Source organism: Ictalurus furcatus, chromosome 11 (genome assembly GCF_023375685.1).
Source record: "Ictalurus furcatus strain D&B chromosome 11, Billie_1.0, whole genome shotgun sequence".
NCBI classification, from domain to species: domain Eukaryota; kingdom Metazoa; phylum Chordata; class Actinopteri; order Siluriformes; family Ictaluridae; genus Ictalurus; species Ictalurus furcatus.
Window position 1 is genome coordinate 4,340,664 of NC_071265.1, and position 24,054 is coordinate 4,364,717.

The 24,054-nt window shown below is 45.6% G+C and overlaps 1 protein-coding gene across 3 annotated transcripts in view; it reads left to right on the plus strand.

The window, feature by feature from the left end:
• The window catches only part of nbeal1 (neurobeachin-like 1), an 87,521-nt gene that overhangs the window by 60,110 nt on the left and 3,357 nt on the right, over positions 1 to 24,054 (plus strand). For all 3 annotated transcript variants that reach the window (XM_053637118.1, XM_053637116.1, XM_053637119.1), the window contains 29 exons: positions 2,080 to 2,239; positions 2,474 to 2,562; positions 3,014 to 3,466; positions 4,441 to 4,616; positions 4,715 to 5,003; positions 5,159 to 5,524; positions 5,626 to 5,775; positions 6,360 to 6,517; positions 6,688 to 6,812; positions 6,949 to 7,072; positions 8,808 to 8,956; positions 9,709 to 9,842; positions 9,990 to 10,091; positions 11,837 to 11,932; positions 13,558 to 13,682; positions 13,839 to 13,979; positions 14,106 to 14,236; positions 14,873 to 14,982; positions 15,210 to 15,327; positions 16,051 to 16,148; positions 16,301 to 16,417; positions 16,574 to 16,663; positions 16,828 to 16,937; positions 17,061 to 17,233; positions 17,437 to 17,531; positions 17,701 to 17,817; positions 18,340 to 18,501; positions 22,495 to 22,643; positions 23,295 to 23,430. In XM_053637118.1, coding sequence (XP_053493093.1) covers positions 2,080 to 2,239; positions 2,474 to 2,562; positions 3,014 to 3,466; positions 4,441 to 4,616; positions 4,715 to 5,003; positions 5,159 to 5,524; positions 5,626 to 5,775; positions 6,360 to 6,517; positions 6,688 to 6,812; positions 6,949 to 7,072; positions 8,808 to 8,956; positions 9,709 to 9,842; positions 9,990 to 10,091; positions 11,837 to 11,932; positions 13,558 to 13,682; positions 13,839 to 13,979; positions 14,106 to 14,236; positions 14,873 to 14,982; positions 15,210 to 15,327; positions 16,051 to 16,148; positions 16,301 to 16,417; positions 16,574 to 16,663; positions 16,828 to 16,937; positions 17,061 to 17,233; positions 17,437 to 17,531; positions 17,701 to 17,817; positions 18,340 to 18,501; positions 22,495 to 22,643; positions 23,295 to 23,430 — 4,443 coding nt within the window. The remainder of the gene's footprint in view (positions 1 to 2,079; positions 2,240 to 2,473; positions 2,563 to 3,013; positions 3,467 to 4,440; positions 4,617 to 4,714; positions 5,004 to 5,158; positions 5,525 to 5,625; positions 5,776 to 6,359; positions 6,518 to 6,687; positions 6,813 to 6,948; positions 7,073 to 8,807; positions 8,957 to 9,708; positions 9,843 to 9,989; positions 10,092 to 11,836; positions 11,933 to 13,557; positions 13,683 to 13,838; positions 13,980 to 14,105; positions 14,237 to 14,872; positions 14,983 to 15,209; positions 15,328 to 16,050; positions 16,149 to 16,300; positions 16,418 to 16,573; positions 16,664 to 16,827; positions 16,938 to 17,060; positions 17,234 to 17,436; positions 17,532 to 17,700; positions 17,818 to 18,339; positions 18,502 to 22,494; positions 22,644 to 23,294; positions 23,431 to 24,054) is intronic.

Genomic DNA, 24,054 nt, shown 5'->3' on the forward strand with positions numbered 1-24,054 from the left:
ACCATTATTTACCATCGTACACCAGTGTTCACCATCTTACACCAATATTTACCATCGTACACCAGTGTTCACCATCTTACACCAATATTTACCATCGTACACCAGTGTTCACCATCTTACACCAATATTTACCATCGTACACCAGTGTTCACCATCTTACACCAATATTTACCATCGTACACCAGTGTTCAACATCTTACACCAATATTTACCATCGTACACCAGTGTTCACCATCTTACACCAATATTTACCATCGTACACCAGTGGTCACCATCTTACACCAATATTTACCATCGTACACCAGTGTTCACCATCTTACACCAATATTTACCATCGTACACCAGTGGTCACCATCTTACACCAATATTTACCATCGTACACCAGTGTTCAACATCTTACACCAATATTTACTATCGTACACCAGTGTTCACCATCTTACACCAATATTTAACATCGTACACCAGTGTTCACCATCTTACACCATTATTTACCATCGTACACCAGTGTTCACCATCTTACACCAATATTTACCATCGTACACCAGTGGTCACCATCTTACACCATTATTTACCATCGTACACCAGTGGTCACCATCTTACACCAATATTTACCATCGTACACCAGTGTTCAACATCTTACACCAATATTTACCATCGTACACCAGTGTTCACCATCTTACACCAATATTTACCATCGTACACCAGTGTTCAACATCTTACACCAATATTTACCATCGTACACCAGTATTCACCATCTTACACCAATATTTACCATCGTACACCAGTGTTCACCATCTTACACCAATATTTAACATCGTACACCAGTGGTCACCATCTTACACCATTATTTACCATCGTACACCAGTGTTCACCATCTTACACCAATATTTACCATCGTACACCAGTGGTCACCATCTTACACCAATATTTACCATCGTACACCAGTGTTCACCATCTTACACCAATATTTACCATCGTACACCAGTGTTCACCATCTTACACCATTATTTACCATCGTACACCAGTGTTCACCATCTTACACCAATATTTACCATCGTACACCAGTGGTCACCATCTTACACCAATATTTACCATCGTACACCAGTGTTCACCATCTTACACCAATATTTACCATCGTACACCAGTGTTCACCATCTTACACCAATATTTACCATCGTACACCAGTGTTCAACATCTTACACCAATATTTACCATCGTACACCAGTATTCACCATCTTACACCAATATTTACCATCGTACACCAGTGGTCACCATCTTACACCAATATTTACCATCGTACACCAGTGTTCACCATCTTACACCAATATTTACCATCGTACACCAGTGGTCACCATCTTACACCATTATTTACCATCGTACACCAGTGTTCACCATCTTACACCAATATTTACCATCGTACACCAGTGTTCACCATCTTACATCAATATTTACCATCGTACACCAGTGGTCACCATCTTACACCAATATTTACTATCGTACACCAGTGTTCACCATCGTACACCAGTGTTCACCATCGTACACCAGTGTTCACCATCGTACACCAATATTAAACCATCGTACACTGACGTTCACCATCTTACACCATGGTTCACTATCTTAAACCAACGATTACCATCTTACACCACCATTCACCATCTCGCACACCAATATTTACCACCTTACACCAACGTTCACCATTGTACGCAAGTGCTCACCATCTTACACAGACATTCACAATTTTATTCCCGTGTGCACCATTGTACACCACTGATCACCATCTTGTGCCGACTTTCACACCATCATACACGCCAGTATTTTCCATCTAAGACCAGTGTTTACCATCTTTCACCAACCTTCATCATTTTGCAACGTGTCACCATTTTACACCATTCTCCATCACACACACCAGTGTTCACCATCACACACTGATTTATTGTGTATCAGGAATGTCAGTGTGTGTTGGTATTTAGCCTACATTGACTGTTTACAATCCTGTATTGCAGCATTAAATGCTGTTTCCTCATACTGACTTCAGGTGTGTGTGTGTGTGTGTGTGTGTGTGTGTGTGTGTGTGCGCAGCTGTTTGAGCGCATGCTGAGGTGTGACCATGTGTATGAGAAGAGTAAGCAGCGGCTGAGGCTGCGAGAAGTAGGCTACTCTGGCCTCACACTCCTCTTCCCTGACCTTCACATCACCCACACACTCGTCAAGTGCCTCCTCAACCAAATCCTCCACACAGGTCTGTGTGAACATAATGAACGTCTGTGTGTCACATCTATGAGATGATATAGTCAGATGTGAAGGTGTCCCTAGACAAATTCACTTCCTTCTGTTCTCGATTCCTTTCCTCACTTCCTCAGAGGGAGGAGTTAAGAAGTTAGGAAAGGAAATGAAGAGGTGAAATTAGAGAAATGGGACACAACCCTCTGTTGACTGGCTCTGACCTTATGCCCTTTTGACCTCTGACTTATAGACACTGTAGTGAACTTTAAGGATCTGATGGCTCTCGTGCAGTTGACTCATCGGGCTGAACTGAGCGTGCGCATGCTCATCTGCAAGAGGGTAATAGCTCGGAGGACTTACTGCCCTATGTGTTAAACTCTCTCTCTCTCTCTCTCTCTCTCTCTCCTTTCTGTCTCAAGATCAGCTCTGTTTTTCGTCTTATTAATATCAAAGACAAATAAAAAAAAAAATCGAGGCTGGTGTGGGAACTACAGTTTATAACTACTCTAACATGGGTTGATAACATATCTGGACCTAACTTGTTTAACAGACGTTCCACAACATTAACAGTAACCATAAATGGATAAAAAATACACCATACAAAATTATTGTGTTTAGCCATACATTGTGTATAGATTATTATTTGTATTGTAATAGTTTTGTCTTGCATACTTTTCAGATATATAAAGTTATAAATCACCATTTAAAAATTGAAAATGTATTGTAGCTCATTTATAATGAAGTATAATTGTGTGTGTGTGTGTGTGTGTGTGTGTGTGTGTGTGTGTAGTTATATTCCCTGGTGCAGTCTCAGGCAGACGCAGCGCTACAGCTGTCCCGTCAGCCATGTTGGCAGGACACACTGATCCGAGTGTTGGTGCGGAGCTGCAGCGGTGACTCCGGGTCCGGTTCGGGGCGGGCCGACTCGGCCAGCCTGGGCAGCATCGGCTCGAACCGGGCGGAACTTCCTGTGTGTGTAGAGAATCTGGAGGAGAACGGAGAAGTGCTGTCTCTTTCTGAAACCCCCAGCGAGACCTCACAGAGCAGGGGGCTGAGTCTGGACCTGAGCCAGGTTCATGCGCTTGAGCCGGGTGACAGCGGGAGTCAGACTCCCTCACCACTGGACAACGCCAAACCCTTCCCTGGTAGCGCCCCCGAACGAGAAACCACTTCCTCTCTGGGAGATGACAGCTTCCTGTTCAGCGATAATCTCTCTCTGGGAGAGTCTTTTAACAGTTCAGAGGTAAAATGGCGCTATGAGGAATGGTATAATAGAAATTGACATTCATCCACCTGTTCATCTACACATCCACCCGTCCGTCCCCTCGCTTGTGTATCCGCACACCCGTCCATTTATCCATTCTCCCATCCACCTGTACAATACCTCCATCTACTCTCTATCTATCCCCCTGTCCATTCATCCATCCATCCATCTATCATTAAATCCACCTGCTTGTATATTACATCCACCCACCCATCCACCCTTACAGTCCATCCATACCTCCGTACAGTCCATCTGTTCACCTGTCTGTCTGTCCATCCATCCATCCACACATCCATTCTTTCGACACTTCCTTTCACCTGTACAGTCCATCTATCTGCCTGTCTATCCATCCGTCCACCCCAGACATCCATCTATCCATCCGTCCATCTATCCATCAATTCGTCCATCTGTCCATCCATCCATCCATCCATCCACATGTCCATCCATCCACACATCCGTCCATCCATCCACATGTCCATTCATCCACACATCCGTCCATCCATCCACACGTCCATCCATCCATCCACACGTCCGATCATCCACACATTCGTCCATCCACACATCCGTCTGTCCATCCATCCACACATCCGTCCATCCACACGTCCATCCATCCACACATCCATCCATCCACACGTCTGTCCGTCCATCCACACGTCTGTCTGTCCATCCACACGTCCATCCATCCATCCACACGTCCATACATCCATCCACACGTCCATCCATCCACACATCCATTTTTTCAATACATCCTTTCACCTGTACAATCCATCTTTCTGCCTGTCTATCCATCCATCCACCTGTCCACCCCAGACAGCCATCCATCCTTCCATATATCAATTCATCCATCTATGCATCGGTCTTTTCTTCTGTTTAACAGAAACCACCAAGCATTAAGTGATTTCAGTGTGTGTGTGTGTGTGTGTGTGTGTGCACGTGTGTGTGTGTGTGTGTAGCGCACGGAGGAGGAGTTGGCGCGGATGATTTTGGAGATCGTGCTGTGTGTAATGTGGAAGGGCGTGTCTGGCTCGGATGATGCAGCATGGCTGGAGAGGGGACAGGTGTTCTCCGCTCTCACCAAACTGGGCACAGCTAACGAGCTCCTGCTGCCCGTCGACCACATCAAACTCAGGTACTACACTCACACTGTTATATTTACCGATGACTTTCGTTTTTTTTTGGTTTTTTTGTCTGTTTCTAACCGTCACTGCTCTGTGTGCGCATGTGCAGTCTGTTGGAGCGGATGCTGGAGTGCGCTGTGAGTGATAACCGGGATTGTGTGGCAGCCATGTTGCCGGAGCACACGGAAAACGCGGTGCGACTGCTGCACGTGGTGCAGGACTTCCTGCAGGCCGAGGGGCTGGTAAACCCGGCACTGTGGAGCGAGAGGCTGCTGGATGACACGGTCACGCTGATGGACGGCCTCATGGTGTGGTACACTGCCGGAACACAGTGGCGCCAGCTCTCACAGCTCGGCCTCAGGCTCTTACTCGGATTTATGGCCCAGCCTGACCCTCAGGTCAGTGTGTGTAGGGTCCAGCACTCCTCATATGGGCCTGAAAACTCAGTTTAAGGTTGAAGTTCTCTGGTAGTGAGCAGAAGCTTCAGTGATGGCGAGAAACTAAACAAATGATAAAACGTGTGCGCGTGTGTGTGTGTGTGTGTGTGTGTTAGGTGTGTGCCATGGCAACGGCAAAGCTGAATGGGATCCTACAGATGAAAACCGTGGAGTCTCAGGACGAGGCGTGTTTCCTGCTCGGCCGGGTCGAGTGCATCCTTCAGCGCTCTCTGGGCGAACAGAAGGAAACGGACGGGACACGGAAGGATGGATCGGAAGAGGTGGATCGGAAAAGAAGGGAAGAGGAGACGTACGCGTTCCTGGTCCCTCTACTCCGGACACTCCTGTCCAAAGTGCACAAGCTGCTGTACATGGAGCTGCACCTCCCCTCGCTTCCGAACTGCAACGGCAGCTCGTCGTTCTTTGAGGACTTCCAGCTGTACTGCAGCTCACCCGAATGGAGGGTGTACCTCGACAAATACGTGCGTGCTCGAGTCCGAGATGCAGAAACTGGGCAGGAAAGCGCATTTCGTAGCAAATTGGCACGTGGCAGGTGCGTAACCGTATCCGTTTCTCTCCTCAGATCATCCCGTACATGAAGCAGTACGAGCTCGAGACGTTCAGTCAGGGACATGAGAACATGGCTCTGTATTGGAAGGACTGCTACGAAGCCTTCATGGTGAACCTACACCGCCGGGAGAGGGAGCGAGGCGAGAGCAAGATCCGATTTCAGGTATCACGTACGCTAAGGGCTTGCGGTAGGGTTGGACGATATATCGATATCGTGATAAATGATTTCGCGATACAATTTTCGGAGATATTGTTGGTATGGTGGTGTATTTTTTTTTTTTTTTTACAAATTAAAAGGTACTGAATGGATGCCATTGATTTGACTTGACATCATTTAATTAATTAATTAATTAATTAATTTTTACTTAATGTTCTTTGCCTTTGTAGGCATTAAAGTAAAGCATCATCAAACTCAGTTTAACGTTGTTGTTTTTTTGTTTGTTTATTTTACTACAGTTTGTTAGCTAAATAACATATCGTGATACGCTTCATGTATCGTTTCGTGACGTGTCCTCGAGTATCGTGATATGATATTTTTGCCATATCGTCCAGCCCTAGGTTGCAGGAATATTCTTTTTTGACTAGTTGATTCGGTCATTCGAAAAAGCAAAGGTGTTTTCCTAAAACATATACAGGTAACGTGTTGTCACCTAACATTACGACGACTTTCTTGAGTCCTGATGAAATCTAGCCAGTCGAAGCGGACTGGACCAGTACGTAAACTAGGCGTTTTTATTTAACCCACAGGATCAGTTCGTGGAGCCGTTTAGCCGGCGAGCTCGTCAGGAGAACCTGAGGTACAACAGCATGCTGAAGCAGATGCACACGCAGAACAGCGCCGTCGTCAGGCAGTGGAAAGCGGCACGGCGGTCTCTCCTGGGTGATCGAGGACCCTGGGCTAACAGGTCAGTGTGTGTCCTCGGGTTTACGGACAGTTTCTGCTACACGGTTTTTGTACACATTGAGATGATAAATACAGAAAGGTTATTGGAACACTGGAAATGTGATTATATGTATACTATAGGGTGTGTGTGTGTGTGTGTGTGTGTGTGTGTGTGTGTGTGTGTGTGTGTAGGCAGCAAAAGGAGATTCACTGGAAGTTGTCGAGTGCAGAGAATTACTCCCGTATGCGTCTGAAGCTGGTGAGGAACTACAACTTCGACCCTCACAAAGAGGCTAGCGCTCTGAGAGACAATCTGGGTAACACACAACACACACACACACACATCACTCTAGAAAAACATGCTTTTTATTACTGTATACGTATTACTGGTCTGCAAGTATTGTGTGTGTGTGTGTGTGTGTGTGTGTGTGTGTGTGTGTGTGTGTGTTACAGGTGTGCAACATCAGAAGGTGAACACTGAGTCTTTGTTGTTGGAGGCTGTGAAGCAAGTGAAGGTCAGCGACCTCGAGGACGAAATCCTGGAGCTGCCGGAGGAGGATCCAAGCGGGAACACACAGTGAGATGTGCACGCACGCGCACACACACACACACACACACACACTCACACACACACATTATTCCATCCGGCCCATCCATCCATCCATCTCTTCGTCCATCAATCCATCATTCTCTTCATCCATCAGTCCATTATTTCATCCATCCATCAGTCCATTATTTCATCCATCCATTCATCCATCAGTCCATTATTTCATCCATCCATCAGTCCATTATTTCATCCATCCATTCATCCGTCAATCCATCCCTTCATCCATCAGTCCATTATTTCATCCATCCATTCATAAATCAGTCCATTATTTCATCCATCCATCAGTCCATTATTTCATCCATCCATCAGTCCATTATTTCATCCATCCATTCATCCGTCAATCCATCCCTTCATCCATCAGTCCATTATTTCGTCCATCCATTCATCCGTCAATCCATCCCTTCATCCATCAGTCCATTATTTCGTCCATCCATTCATCCGTCAATCCATCCCTTCATCCATCAGTCCATTATTTCGTCCATCCATTCATCCGTCAATCCATCCCTTCATCCATCAGTCCATTATTTCGTCCATCCATTCATCCGTCAATCCATCCCTTCATCCATCAGTCCATTATTTCGTCCATCCATTCATCCGTCAATCCATCCCTTCATCCATCAGTCCATTATTTCATCCATCCATCAGTCCATTATTTCATCCATCCATCAGTCCATTATTTCATCCATCCATCAATCCATTATTTCATCCATCCATTCATCCGTCAATCCATCCCTTCATCCATCAGTCCATTATTTCATCCATCCATTCATAAATCAGTCCATTATTTCATCCATCCATCAGTCCATTATTTCATCCATCCATCAGTCCATTATTTCATCCATCCATCAGTCCATTATTTCATCAATCCATTCATCCATCAGTCCATTATTCCATCCTCCCATTCATAAATCAGTCCATTATTTCATCCATCCATTCATCCGTCAATCCATCCATTCATCCATCGGTCCATCCATCATTCCATCAGTCCATCCCTTCGTCCATCAATCAATCAATAACTTCATCCATCAGTACATTATACCATCCATCCATCTATCCATCCATCCATCAGTCCCTTCATCCTTTGTTCTTTTAGTTCATCCATTCAGTAATCCCTTCATTCGTCAATGCATCCATCAATAACTTCATCCATCAGTCCATTATTTCATCCATCCATCCATCAATCTCTTCCTTTTTCAATATATTATCCTATCAGCCCATCCCTTCATCTATCCATTCATACCTACATCAATAAGTTCATCCACCAGTCCCTTTATCCTTGGTTCCATTAGTTCATCCATCCATTAATCCCTTCATTCATCAATACATCTATCAGTCAGTCGCATCCAACCTCAGTCCATTATTCCATCCGCACGTCTATCCATCGAACTGTGTTCTGAGGGAAGAACATGACTTCAGCTGATGGACCTACAGATGGTCGGTTTTAACTCTGAGATGACTTTCGGTCCGATGCTCTAGATAACAGTGTCACACAGCGTCACAAACCACACAAACAAGTCTCACCGAGACACCGAACAACTGCACACAGCTGTCTGAAGCAAGCGTGTGATTATTTCAGCATGCACTTCACACTGTTCCAATCTGGAGGCTATAAACTTCTCTTACCAGCTCTGTAGATCCGATACAAAACTAAAACTAGTCACGCACACACACTTGTGGGTCACTGACCACTCTATCCTGCTGTCAGGGCGGACGATGAGGACGCGGGTCAGAAGGAGAAGTTAGTGATGATGGAGGACTGTGAGCTGGTCACTGTGGTGGATGTGTTTCCTGGTCGGCTGGAGATCACAAACCAGCACATTTACTTCTACGACAGCAGCACTGAGAAAGAGGAGGGTGAGTATATGTGTGTGTGTGTGTGTGTGTGTGGTAATATTTCTGTCTACGTGTAACAGTAACGGCTCATATTAGATTTGAACCATCCAAACTCTTGCACTTTATTAAACGTACGAATTCCCTTCAGTCTGTAAAGAACGAATGAAACGCAGGTGAGCATGCTGTTATGGGAAAATAATCAATGACATAATACTGCTTCCACCCTGAACTTGATTATTTTCCCATAACTGCACATCCTGATGTTTTTCTTTCTTTCTTTTTCTATTCCTGTTATCCCTCAGCAATTTGCCAAAGATTAAGATTTATTTATTTCTTAATGAACGACGTCATACGTTTTATCCGGTAACAGTTGTGGAACGCCCATGAAACGAGTCACTTCCTGTCATGGCTTCCGTCATAGCAGAGCTGTAGACGGTCGTTTCTTCCCCAGCGTCTCCTTTTTCTCCCTTGAACTTCTTTGTAGACCGAAAAAAAAAAAAAAAAAAAGACGCAGCTTGTCATATTCCAAATAAAAGACAAACTTCTCTGTACTGCTGATTTTTCCCCTGTCAGAACGCTGCTCTTGACACTGACACTGGAGACTCCTTACATAACACAAATAGTGAAAATGTCAGGAAAAAAAAAATCAACAATTACACACACTTAAGCACAGTCACATGAAGGTTTATTTGTGTCTGTGTTTAACGCAACCTCCGTTCATCTGATATCAATAATGCTGTGTGTGTGTGTGTGTGTGTGTGTGTGTGTGGCAGGTGTGGGTCAGGATTTTAAATGGCCGCTGTCTCAGATCAGAGAGATTCACCTGCGTAGGTACAATCTCCGCCGCTCAGCCCTCGAGATCTTCCTCATTGATCAGACCAACTACTTCCTCAACTTCAACAAGGAGGTGAGACGCTCCCCCGGCTCTGTCCTAAATGTTCCTGAGCTGCGGAATTGAATAATATATGTATACATGTGTTTTACAGTATAATACGTTCTCCCGGTCTGACATTTATTTATTTATTTATTTATTTATTTATTTAAACCCCGTCAGGTGCGTAATAAAGTCTACAACCGGATGCTGCTGCTCTGCTCTCTCTCTCTCCATGGCACTCGCTCGCCCCAGGAGCTCCTCAAAGCCTCTGGACTCACCCAGGTCAGAGGTTAAAGTTTACACACCACATTCCACTCGTAGCTGCTTCATTGAGCCAGTCAGTAATTATTTCATTCATTTCAGACTTCATTCATTAGTCTGTTATTCTATCCATCCAGCCATCCATCATCCTGTTCATTCATCAATCCATCCAACAATCCCTTCATCTGTCAGTGTTATTTCACCCATCCATCCATCCATCCATCATTCTGTTCATTCATCAGTCTGTCTATCTATCTATCTATCTATCTATCCAAAGAATCCCTTCATCCATCAGTATATTCCATTATTCCATCCATTCAGCACTCCCTTTCTGTCAGTACATTATTCCATTCATCTATCCGTCCATCCATCCATCTGTCCATCTCTTCACCAATTCATTCAATCCGTCCATCCATTATTCCCTTCATTCATCAGTCCATGATTCCATCCATCCATCCATCATTCTGTTCATTCATCAATCCATCCAACAATCCCTTCATATGTCACTATGTTAATCCATCCATCCATCCATCCATCATTCTGTTCATTCATCAGTCTGTCTATCTATCTATCTATCTATCTATCCAAACAATCCCTTCATCCATCAGTATATTCCATTATTCCATCCATTCAGCACTCCCTTTCTGTCAGTACATTATTCCATTCATCTATCCGTCCATCCATCCATCTGTCCATCTCTTCACCAATTCATTCAATCCGTCCATCCATTATTCCCTTCATTCATCAGTCCATGATTCCATCCATCCATCCATCATTCTGTTCATTCATCAATCCATCCAACAATCCCTTCATATGTCACTATGTTAATCCATCCATCCATCCATCCATCATTCTGTTCATTCATCAGTCTGTCTATCTATCTATCTATCTATCTATCCAAACAATCCCTTCATCCATCAGTATATTCCATTATTCCATCCATTCAGCACTCCCTTTCTGTCAGTACATTATTCCATTCATCTATCCGTCCATCCATCCATCTGTCCATCTCTTCACCAATTCATTCAATCCGTCCATCCATTATTCCCTTCATTCATCAGTCCATGATTCCATCCATCCATCCATCATTCTGTTCATTCATCAATCCATCCAACAATCCCTTCATATGTCACTATGTTAATCCATCCATCCATCCATCCATCATTCTGTTCATTCATCAGTCTGTCTATCTATCTATCTATCTATCTATCCAAACAATCCCTTCATCCATCAGTATATTCCATTATTCCATCCATTCAGCACTCCCTTTCTGTCAGTACATTATTCTATTCATCCACCCATCTGTCCATCCACCCATTACTCTGTTCATTCATCAGTCTATCTATCCATCCATCCAACAATCCCTTCAGCCATTAGTATATTCCATCCAGCCATACATCCATCTATCCCTCCACCAATTCCTTCATCCACCAGTATATTATTCCATCCATCTCTCCATCTCTTCACCAATTCATTCAATTCGTCCAACCATTATTCCCTTCATTCATCAGCCCGTCATTCCTTCCATCCATTTATCAATGCCGTTCTCCTTTAATCCATAATTCCTTCCATCCATCTCTCTCTTCATCTGTCAGTCCATCCATCCATGTATGCATCTGTCTATCTGCCATGGCAGCTGCTAATACAAGAGGACAACATTCTCTTCAGTTCTCACCGAGTGAGAGACTTGGTGTTGCCTTGGAGTGTTTAGTGAAGGAGAAGGATAAACTACTGTATAAAAAAACCACTCTGATGCTGCGTTTCAGAAATGGGTGAACAGGGAAATCTCAAACTTTGACTACCTGATGCAACTGAACACCATCGCAGGCAGAACCTACAACAACCTGGCTCAGTATCCTGTGGTACGGCTCTCACACACACACACACACACACTACATCACTCTGCAGTGTGTTCTCAGTTTCCTGGACGTTATTGTAGAAAAGACACATCCGTCAAATGAGCACTGACGATAGCATAAGAGCTAATATAATGGATATATGTTAATAACAGTGCTGTGTATAATCAGTCTCATTTTTATATAGTATAAAACACTGTCTATAATATTTGTATATACAGTTGCAATCAAAATGATTCAACCCCCAGCTGTTTGCATCGAACAAATCAAACAAACCAAACCAAAGCAAGTGAAATAGTTCAACACAACGAACGCTTCCCCAAAGTGGTTTCCGTTAATTCACCTGAAAAGGCGACTTATAATGACTTCTCCAGTCTCAAAATTATTCAACCCCCTGAATAGAATCCTTTACAACAGCACAAATATGCAAAACAGGTGTTGTCTCAAGCACACCTGATGGTAAAGTAATCAAGGGCTTCATTAGTTGCACCAGGTGTGTTTGAGCTGGAACACATGAAATACCTGAACTGGCTAGGGGTGGAAAATGGATGAAATGCCTGGACAGGGCAGAAAAAGGAAGCCATCAACGGCTGTAAGCAGATTTCTGAGAAGGCAGGTTGTGACAAACCCTCGAGTGACTGCAGAAGACCCGCAGCAAGACTAGGTGGCAACAAACTCTGAGGTTTCAGTGAGCACAGTAAGACGTGTACTAAATGCAGAAGGAACTCCAAGACGTACACCACTACTGACCCAAAAGCACAGGGAAAGTCGTCTCGAAATCATATAAATAAGCCACAGGAGTTTTGGGATTCTGTTCTGTGGAGCAAAACTGGAACTTTTCGGCACGATGGATCAGCGGTACGTCTGGAGGAAGAAGAATGAAGAAAGAACACTCTGTCCATAGTCGAGCATGGTGGAGGCTCGGTGATGCTCTGCGGCTGCTTTGCATCCTGTGACACTGGAAACCTGCAGCGTGTGGAAGGCGAGATGGATTCATTGAAGTATCAGGAAATCCTAGGAGAAAACGTCAGGAAGCTGAAGCTTGGGCGTCATTGGACCTTCCAACAGGACAGTGATCCCAAGCATACCTCAGATTCCACCAAGGCTTGGTTGCAGAAGAAGTCCTGGAAGATTCTACAGGGCCATCACAGTCACCTGACTCGAACCCCATAGAAGATCTCTGGTGGGATTTGAAGAAGGCGGTCGCAGCACGCAAACCCAAGAATATTACTGAACTGGAGATCATTGCTCATGAGGAATGGGCTAAGATTCCTCAGGAACGCTGCCAGAAGCTCTGCATCTCCTTTGCAGCAGGTCATACCAGCAAAAACGTGCTCTACTAAGTACTAAAGATGCTCGCCATGAAGGAGTTGAATAATCTTGAGACTGGAGAAATCATTATAAATTGCATTTTCTGTCGAGTTTGGGGAAAACACTTGAAGTAGTCGTTGCGTCGAACAGCAAACAGCTGGAATTCTGTGAATTCTGACAATAAACCTGATTTGCACTGGGACTCGAATAATCTTGATTGCGACTCTATATAAATACGTTAAAATGACTAGTTTATATTTCTTCATGGACTGGGGATTTAACCCCACACCGTGTGTGTGCTGTGTGTGTTCTACCCTCAGTTCCCCTGGATTCTGTCAGATTACACGTCAGAGGAGCTGGACCTGTCCGACCCGCGAGTGTTCCGTGACCTCTCCAAACCTGTCGCTGTGCTTAACGAGAAAAACGCCAAAGCAGTAAAGGAAAAGTAGGTTTCTCTCTCGCAGTTAATAATATAAAAATCAGCTTTTCATGTTACAGAGAAGTGTAAACTCCTCTGTCCTGAAGACTGAAGAAATGTCACTGAACACTGCGGAATCCTACTATAAATGTTAGATAATTGTGTGTGTGTGTGTGTGTGTAGGTATGATAGTTTTGAGGACCCCACTGGTACAATAGACCGCTTCCACTACGGCACTCATTATTCAAACGCTGCAGGAGTGATGCACTACCTCATCAGAGTCGAGCCCTTCACCTCCCTGCACATCCAGCTGCAGAGCAACAGGTAAAACACCTCTGTCCATCTCTCTATCCCTCAGCACTCATCCCTCTCTCTTTATCTAACTCTCTGTCCTATTTATTCTCTCTCGCTCTCTCTCTCGCTCTCTCTCTCTCTCTCTCTCGGCCGTAGGTTCGACTGCGCAGACAGACAGTTTCACTCCATCCCAGCCACATGGCAGACGCTCATGGACAACCCCAACGATGTCAAAGAGCTCATCCCGGAGTTCTTCTACTTCCCAGAGTTCCTTGTGAATCAGAACGGTGAGGAACGATTGTGGGCGGGGCTTCATCCTGACGATGCCACTCTGGCAGACGTCTGAAAATAGTTGCGGTGTAATGATACAGAAATATATTCCATTTTGGGGTCGGGATTAATTAGTTTTATTGATATTTCACGTGTTACAGTTGTGTTTATTCTAAATCTCTCTCTCTGTCTCTCTCTCTCTGTCTCTCTGTCTTTCTCTCTCTCTCCCTCTCTGTCTCTCTCTCTCTCGCGCGCTTTCTCTGTCTGTTTCTCTCGCGCTCTCTCTCTCTCTATCTGTCTTTCTTTCTCTCTGTCTGTCTTTCTCTCTCTCTGTCTCTCTCTCTCTGTCTTTCTCTCTCTCTCCCTCTGTCTCTCTCTCTCTCCCTCGCTTTCTCTGTCTGGCTCTCTCTCTCTCTCTCTCTCTGTCTGTCTTTCTTTCTCTCTGTCTCTCTTTCTCTCTCTCTGTCTCTCTCTCTCTGTCTTTCTTTCTCTTTCTCTCTCTCTCTTTCTCTCTCTCTTTCTCTCTCCCTTTCTGTCTCGCTCTGTCTGTCTGTCTCTCTCTCCCTCTCTCTCTCTCTCTCTCTCTCTGTCTGTCTGTTTCTCTCTCTCTCTGTCTGTCTTTCTTTCTCTCCGTCTCTCTCTCTCTCGGCCAGGCTTTGACCTGGGTCGTCTGCAGATCTCTAAGGAGCGTGTGAACGATGTCATTTTGCCGAAATGGGCCAAATCTCCCGAGGACTTCATTTACAAGCATCGCAAAGCCCTGGTGAGTCACATGTTGATGACATCATCAGCACTCACCTTGACCAGCTAACCTGAATGCAAGGCTTTGATGGAAGACAGTGTAGATAAAGAACGGTTCATGACGTGGGAAAGGAAACGGTTTTCCAGCTGCCACGTAGAGGACACAACACGATGAGGATGCGGAATTCTCATATTGAATACTTCATTGTGTGTGTGTGTGTGTGTGTGTGTGTGTGTGTGTGTGTGTAGGAATCAGAGTATGTCTCCGCCCACCTCCACGAGTGGATCGATCTGATATTCGGGTACAAGCAGAGAGGCCCGGCTGCAGTCGAGGCCCTCAACGTCTTCTACTACTGCACGTATGAAGGTAGTGGAGTCAACACACTAATGCTCTAGGGCTGTTTTACTGCCGATGTTCCTTTTAAAAGTAATAATCCCTTAAAACTGGAAGCAGAGTTACAGTGAAGAGATGCAGATGTGGCACGTTAAGCGATCCGTGACTCTAAAACCGTAACGTGATCCGAATTCAGCTCGGTTACGTTCGTATGGCGCTTTTAGCAGTGTCACAAGGCAACTTTACAGAAATCCAGATGTGGAGCTGTACGTAGCCATACCTTCTATCTATCTATCTATTTATTTATTTATTTATTCTCGTGACAGCTGTTCTAATTTCTGGGCCGTTCATTCTTTCTTTTTTTTTTCTTACGTACGTATGTGACGTACATCCTCATGTTCACCGCGTCACCGAGTAAAAGCCCTCGTCTTTAATCGCGCCTTCGTTTCGAGTCGCGTCATAACACTCGAGTGAGAGCGTGAGAGTGATGATGAACGGATTATTAAATACGAAGGTTTAGATATCAGGATGAAATACTGGTTATATATTTTTTTTGCCTTGTTTAATTGTCAATATTGAGTGAACCGTAATGAAAATCACCGAACAACTGGACCACTCGTTATCCGACTTAGTAAAATCAAGACGCACGATGAGTGTGAACGGGGTCAGGATGATGCTAGAGGACCTTTACCTTTACGACGTCACTCTGCCCGCGTACAATGAAAGGGGTGTGTCTCGTGTGTGTGTGTGTTTTAGGCGCTGTAGATCTGGACGCCATCACGGATGAGAAGGAGAGGAAAGCTGTAGAGGGAATGATCAGCAACTTCGGACAGACGCCGTGCCAGCTGTTAAAGGTACGACCCATACATCGCATGGAAAACACTGGTGTGTGTGTGTGTTGTACCTTGTGGGGTTTGTACTGTACTTCTGAGGTTCTCGTCTCTCTCTCTCTGTGTGTGTGTGTGTGTGTGTGTGTGTGTGTGTGTGTGTACGTGCGTGAGTTTAGGAGCCTCATCCTGTCCGTCTCTCTCTGGAGGAACTGGAGAAGAGGAAATCCCGACTCGACACGAGTCCGCTTAACATCTTCGAACATCTCACCGACCTCAAGTCGTTCTTCGTGGAGGTGATTTGAACCATACTGATGATAATTCTCATATAAGTAGTAGTGAAATTGAATATATGTTAATATCGATATGAATAATAAGATACTAATTATGGTACTTCTAACAGTAATACTATAATTGTGTGTGTGTGTGTGTGTGTGTGTGTGTGTGTGTAGGGGATCAGTGATAACACCGCCCTGGTGAAAGCAGTGGTCCCGAAGAACCAGTCTCACTCGTTCATCTCTCAGGGCAGTCCGGACTCGCTGGTGAGTCTGAGCTCCCACTAAGCGTTAGCCGTAAGACACGCCCCCTGATGATGTCATACTATCAGGGCTTATGTATGCTAACACTATAGCACGCTAGACTGGTGCTCATTCTGCGTGGGTATGGTTCTGCACCGACATTCTGTGTGTGTGTGTGTGTGTTGCAGGTGACCGTGAGTTACAACTACCTGATAGGAACTCACGGCTGGCTCCCTTACGATAAAAACATCTCCAACTACTTCACCTTCATCAAAGACCCCACGGTGGCCAATCAGAAGTGAGCGTTGTTTTTATCCGTTTATAGTTTATAGTCGGTTTACAGACGTCGTCAGTGTGTAGCGAGCAGGAGTAAACGGAAACGGATAATTGGCACTTTCCTGTCGTCCGTGCCGCCGTGTAGGACCCAGCGGTTCGTGGCGGGGCCGTTCTCTCCAGATGTGGAGGTCTCTACCAAGCTGTTTGTGGTGTCTCATGATGGGAAGCTTCTGTTCAGCGGAGGCCACTGGGACAACAGTCTGCGGGTCACGTCGCTGCTGAAGGGGAGGACGATAGCGCAGCACGTCCGCCACATGGGTAACACACACACACACACACACACACATGCACACGCACACACGCACTGTACACAATAGACACTAGGTTACATAACGTACACTGATACTTTGTTACTCCATATGCGCAGGATTGATATTATAAAAACATCACCACATACTATTTGTGTGAAATAATGTGTGTGTGTGTGTGTGTGTGTGTGTGTGTGTGTGTGTGTTCCACAGATGTGGTAACCTGCTTGGCGACAGATCACTGTGGGCTTCACCTGATCTCTGGTTCCAGAGACAACACCTGCATGGTGTGGCAGGTGCTGCAGCAGGTGTGTGTGTGTGTGTGTGTGTGTGTGTGCGTGTGTGAAATGCATATGCATGTCACTAGCCTTCAATTTTAGAAGCCACTTAAACATACAGAACAGAAAGAAGTGTATGAGAGCTCATTGTGTGTGTGTGTGTGTGTGTGTGTGTGTGTGTGTGTGTGTGTGTGTGTAGGGCGGGGCTCCAGTGGGTCTGAGCCCTAAACCATTGCAGGTGCTGTACGGACACACAGACGAGGTAGCGAGTGTGTGTATCAGCTCAGAGTTGGACATGGCTGTCTCAGGAGCACGGGTAACACACACACACACACACACACACACACACACACACCATGTTTCCACTTGCATGCTATTATCCCATGAGCATGTGGAAAGGTGAACTCAAGTTCACCGCACAGCTGCAAAAACCACTGAAGCTCGAATTTATGCAAATGAGCGTGGTGGGTGTGTTGCGTTTCAGCCAATCAGGGACAAGGGCAAGATGTTTAATTCAATACAGCGCAAGCAAATCCATGTAGATGTTGTACAAACGCAGGCCAGCAGCAGAGAAAGGTCCATTGCTGGCATGACGCAACAAAACACACTGAATGCTCGAGTCTGTTCCCCGTCATTAGACCCGAATTTAACGTTTAAAAAAATAAATAAAATACACCAAAAAATACAGTTTTTCAAAGTTTTCCAAAGGGGGTGAATACTTTTGCACTCAGTTCCATCCTCAGTAATTGTAGTTGTTATCATCTCTGCTTAGATGCCTGATACAAAGTGAAGGTGTGTGTGTGTGTGTGTGTGTGTGTGTGTGTGTGTGTGTGTGTAGGACGGCACAGTGATTATCCACACAGTGAGGAGAGGACAGTACCTGCACTCGCTGCGTCCCCCGTGTGAGAGCTCTCTACCTGTGTGTGTCACACACCTGGCCATGTCCTGGGAGGGTCACGTGGTCGTACACACCTGTGTAGAGGGCAAGGCCACGCTGAAGGTAACACACACACACACACACACCTACCTAGAGGCGGCTGGTCTAAGGTTTTTGCCCTTAATGTACACCTGATTGTTGAGAGTTTGAATGTCAGCTGACTATGATGTCATAGTGGATCTTAAACCAACTGACCAGTCAGCACTCTCGGCGCAATTCCACACTCGTTAGAATCTTAACACACACAATTGTTTTGCTCACATGGTACTACTGTATGGTACTGATGTGGGTTTGTGTGTTTGTCCCAAGATCGTTGCGAAGTATTGATCCGTTTCTCCTGCCGTCTTGAACAACAGATGCTGAAATTAGTTTTAAAGTCTGCTTAAAGACCTGCGTTCACACAGGCAGGAGACAAAGCGACAGGCGGGGGTTCATTTCTACTCGACAGTTGAGATTCTTTGCAAATCAGCTATGACGCAGCGACGCGACAAATCCACACACAGACCAAATTCCCTTATTCATTCATAACAATGGGTAAGACAATTACAAACACAACACAGGTTTATACCCCAAAAAAAATCTTTAAGTATAGGTGGGCAACAATTATTGGGACTTCTATGAATTCATATGAGAAAAATATATTTGAAGTATATTCCCATTGATATTTTAAAAATTTAAGTACACCTGGGTGACTAGGAACAGGAAATTGTTCAACCATGACTTCCTGTTTCACAGGGGTATAAATATGAGGTAACACACAGACCAAATTCCCTTAGTCATTCATAACAATGGGTAAGAGCGAGGAATATAGCTGTGATGTGCGGCAAAAGGTTGTTGAGCTTCACAAAATGGGGCGTGGCTATAAGAAAATAGCACAAGCATTGAAAACGCCCATTTCCACCATCAGGACAATAATTAAGAAGTTCCAGTCAACTGGAAATGTTATGAATCAGCCTGGAATGGGACGTGTGTCTGTATCGTCTCAACGCACTGTGAAGAGGACGGTTCGAGTGGACAAAAAATCTCCAAGGATCACAGCTGGAGAATTGCAGACGTTAGTTGCGTCTTGGGGTCAGAACGTCTCCAAAACTACAATCTGAAGTCACCTACATCACCACAAGTTATTTGGAAGGGTTTGAAGAAAAAAGCCTCTACTCTCATCCAAAAACAAACTCGAGCGTCTTCAGTTTGCCAGACACTACTGGAACTTCAAATGGGATCGGGTTCTATGGTCAGATGAAACCAAAATAGAGCTTTTTGGTAATAAACACCAGAGGTGGTTTTCGCACACACAGAGGTAGCCGTATGGAAAAGTACCTCATGCCCATGGTTACATATGGTGGTGGATCTTTAATGTTTTGTTAGGATACATGGCATCATGGACTCTATCAAATATCAACAGATATTAAATGAAAACCTGACTGCCTCTGACAGAAAGCCGTGGTTGGATCTTCCAGCAGGACAATGATCCAAAAAATCAACACAAAAATGGTTTACTGACCACAAAATCAAGCTCCTGCCATGACCATCCCAGTCCCCTGACCTGAACCCCATACAAAACCTGTGTGGTGAACTGAAGAGGAGAGTCCACCAGCGTGGACCTCGAAATGTGAAGGATCTGAAGACGTTCTGTTTGGAGGAACGGTCTCAGATCCCTCACCATGTATTCTCCAACCTCATCAGGCGTTACAGGAGAAGACTCAGAGCGGTTATCTTGGCAAAGGGAGGTAACACAAAGTATTGACTAAAAGGGTGCCAATAATTGTTGCACCTATATTTAACAACTTTTTGTGTTGTGTTTGCAATTGTTTGATATCCATGAGAGTGGAGTATTTTCGTGAATGTTTTTGAACAAAAGATCAAACGATTAAACAATAAAGACAAATTTCACAGCTTTCTTTGCTCATATTTACCAAGGGTGCCAATATTAGTGGAGGGCAGTGTACTTGCGTACTGTATGTATATTGCTCTGCGTAGCTTGTGCGGTTAATGTGCGCTTGCCAATCCGCTAACAAAGCTAGTACGAAGCCAGACATCTAACAAGTAAAGCAAACAACTGATTTTCACACTGATTAGTACGTTAATAAATCTAGTCTGTTTTAGAAGTTATATAATATATACATGTAACTGTTCCACATCAAAGCTAAAACAATAACTCTCAACAGGCCACGCCCACAAGAGGCAGCAGCATCAGTTGCTACGTGCTTACAAGTCAGACATGTTTGCTTGCTAGTGGGTGAAGGTTCGATTTTATAGCAGTATCCTGAGCAAGGCAATAATAATAATAATAATAATAATAATAATAATAATAATAATAATAATGAAGCCGGTGTAAGGGCAGGGTTGTGGGATTAGTGCTGATGTGTGGGGGTTGTGTGATGGTGCTGATGTGTGGGGGTTGTGTGGGGGTTGTGTGATGGTGCTGATGTGTGGGGGTTGTGTGGGGGTTGTGTGATGGTGCTGATGTGTGGGGGTTGTGTGATGGTGCTGATGTGTGGGGGTTGTGTGATGGTGCTGATGTGTGGGGGTTGCGTGATGGTGCTGATGTGTGGGGGTTGCGTGATGGTGCTGATGTGTGGGGGTTGCGTGATGGTGCTGATGTGTGGGGGTTGCGTGATGGTGCTGATGTGTGGGGGTTGTGTGATGGTGCTGATGTGTGGGGGTTGTGTGATGGTGCTGATGTGTGGGGGTTGTGGGACGGTGCTGATGTGTGGGGGTTGTGTGATGGTGCTGATGTGTGGGGGTTGCGTGATGGTGCTGATGTGTGGGGGTTGTGTGATGGTGCTGATGTGTGGGGGTTGTGTGATGGTGCTGATGTGTGGGGGTTGTGTGGGGGTTGTGTGATGGTGCTGATGTGTGGGGGTTGTGTGGGGGTTGCGTGATGGTGCTGATGTGTGGGGGTTGTGTGATGGTGCTGATGTGTGGGGGTTGCGTGATGGTGCTGATGTGTGGGGGTTGCGTGATGGTGCTGATGTGTGGGGGTTGTGTGATGGTGCTGATGTGTGGGGGTTGTGTGAAGGTGCTGATGTGTGGGGGTTGTGTGGGGGTTGCGTGATGGTGCTGATGTGTGGGGGTTGCGTGATGGTGCTGATGTGTGGGGGTTGCGTGATGGTGCTGATGTGTGGGGGTTGCGTGATGGTGCTGATGTGTGGGGGTTGTGTGAAGGTGCTGATGTGTGGGGGTTGTGTGGGGGTTGCGTGATGGTGCTGATGTGTGGGGGTTGCGTGATGGTGCTGATGTGTGGGGGTTGCGTGATGGTGCTGATGTGTGGGGGTTGCGTGATGGTGCTGATGTGTGGGGGTTGCGTGATGGTGCTGATGTGTGGGGGTTGTGTGAAGGTGCTGATGTGTGGGGGTTGCGTGAAGGTGCTGATGTGTGCGGGTTGCGTGAAGGTGCTGATGTGTCGGGGTTGTGTGATGGTGCTGATGTGTGGGGGTTGTGTGAAGGTGCTGATGTGTGGGGGTTGAGTGATGGTGCTGATGTGTGGGGGTTGTGTGATGGTGCTGATGTGTGGGGGTTGTGTGAAGGTGCTGATGTGTGGGGGTTGAGTGATGGTGCTGATGTGTGGGGGTTGCGTGATGGTGCTGATGTGTGGGGGTTGCGTGATGGTGCTGATGTGTGGGGGTTGTGGGACTAGTGCTGATGTGTGGGGGTTGTGTGATGGTGCTGATGTGTGGGGGTTGCGTGATGGTGCTGATGTGTGGGGGTTGTGTGATGGTGCTGATGTGTGGGGGTTGCGTGATGGTGCTGATGTGTGGGGGTTGTGGGACTAGTGCTGATGTGTGGGGGTTGTGTGATGGTGCTGATGTGTGGGGGTTGTGTGATGGTGCTGATGTGTGGGGGTTGTGTGGGGGTTGTGTGAAGGTGCTGATGTGTGGGGGTTGTGTGAAGGTGCTGATGTGTGGGGGTTGTGTGAAGGTGCTGATGTGTGGGGGTTGCGTGATGGTGCTGATGTGTGGGGGTTGTGTGATGGTGCTGATGTGTGGGGGTTGTGTGATGGTGCTGATGTGTGGGGGTTGTGTGATGGTGCTGATGGTGTGTTGTGGTGATGTTCAGGATAAGAACACGCTGCACCTGTACTCAGTGAACGGGAAACACCTGTGCAGCGAGCCTCTGAAGGAGCAGGTGACGGATGTGTGTGTGTCGGGAGAGTTCATCATCACCGGCAGTGAACAGGGCTTTCTCTCCATCAGAGACCTGTACAGGTACAACTCCTCCTCTTCTCCTTTATTTCTGTTTATTCCTCTTCTCCTCCTCTTCTCCTTTATTTCTGTTTATTCCTCTTCTCCTCCTCTTCTCCTTTATTTCTGTTTATTCCTCTTCTCCTCCTCTTCTCCTCCTCTTCTCCTTTATTTCTGTTTATTCCTCTTCTCCTCCTCTTCTCCTTTATTTCTGTTTATTCCTCTTCTCCTCCTCTTCTCCTTTATTTCTGTTTATTCCTCTTCTCCTCCTCTTCTCCTTTATTTCTGTTTATTCCTCTTCTCCTCCTCTTCTCCTTTATTTCTGTTTATTCCTCTTCTCCTCCTCTTCTCCTTTATTTCTGTTTATTCCTCTTCTCCTCCTCTTCTCCTTTATTTCTGTTTATTCCTCTTCTCCTTCTCTTCTCCTTTATTTCTGTTTATTCCTCCTCTCTTCTCCTTCTCTTCTCCTTCTCTTCTCCTTTATTTCTGTTTATTCCTCCTCTCTTCTCCTTCTCTTCTCTTCTCCTTCTCTTTTTTTTTCTTTTCTCTTCCTCTCCCTTCCCATCTCGTCTTGTCTCTTCTCCTTCTCTTATCTTCAGTCTGTATGTTTCCTGTAGGTTTGTCCAGACTGTATTCTGACTGAAATGTTGTTGTTTCTCGTGGTTGCCATGGCAGCCTGGCGCTGTGTGTGTGTCCTGTGGCGATGCGTGTGCCGATCCGGTGTGTGTCGGTGCCGAAGGAGCAGTCTCACGTGTTGCTGGGGCTGCAGGACGGAAAATTGATCGTGGTGGGAGTGGGCAAACCAGCCGAGGTACACACACACACACACACACACACACACACACATCAGCACAGCACTGAGAGATGAAAGGAATATTCACATCACTCATCTCTCTTTATTCCTTTTACTTTCTTTTCACTTCCATCCTTTCATTCCTTTTTCCTGCTCTCTCCTCCCTGCTACTGTTCCTTCCTTTTCTTCTCCTTCATGCTTGATCCCTTTTCTCCTTTCCTCCTTTTCTTTTTCTCATCTCATGTCTTTATTCCGATCTCCTCATTCGCTCTTCTTTCTTTTCTGACCTCATTCTTCTCTCCATCTCTCCTCTCCATCCACCACGTCTCCTTCTCCTTCCTCTCCTCCTTTTCATTTCCACATCCTTCTCTGCTCATCTCCTTCCTCTAATCTTCTTCCTCTTCTTTCTCTTCCTCTCCTCTTTGTCTTCCTCTTCTTCTCTGCCTCATGCTACGCTTTCTCTTCCCGCCCTGTTCCATTTTTTCGTCCTCTGCTTTGTTTCTCGTCCCCTTCCTTTCTTCTTATTTCCTCCTTGTCCTCTGCTCATCTTCTCCTCTTTTTCTTCCTTCTCTTCCTCTGCTTATTCTTCCTCTTCCTCTTCGTCCTCTGCTCATCTTCTTCCTCTTCTTCTCCTCTCTTTCT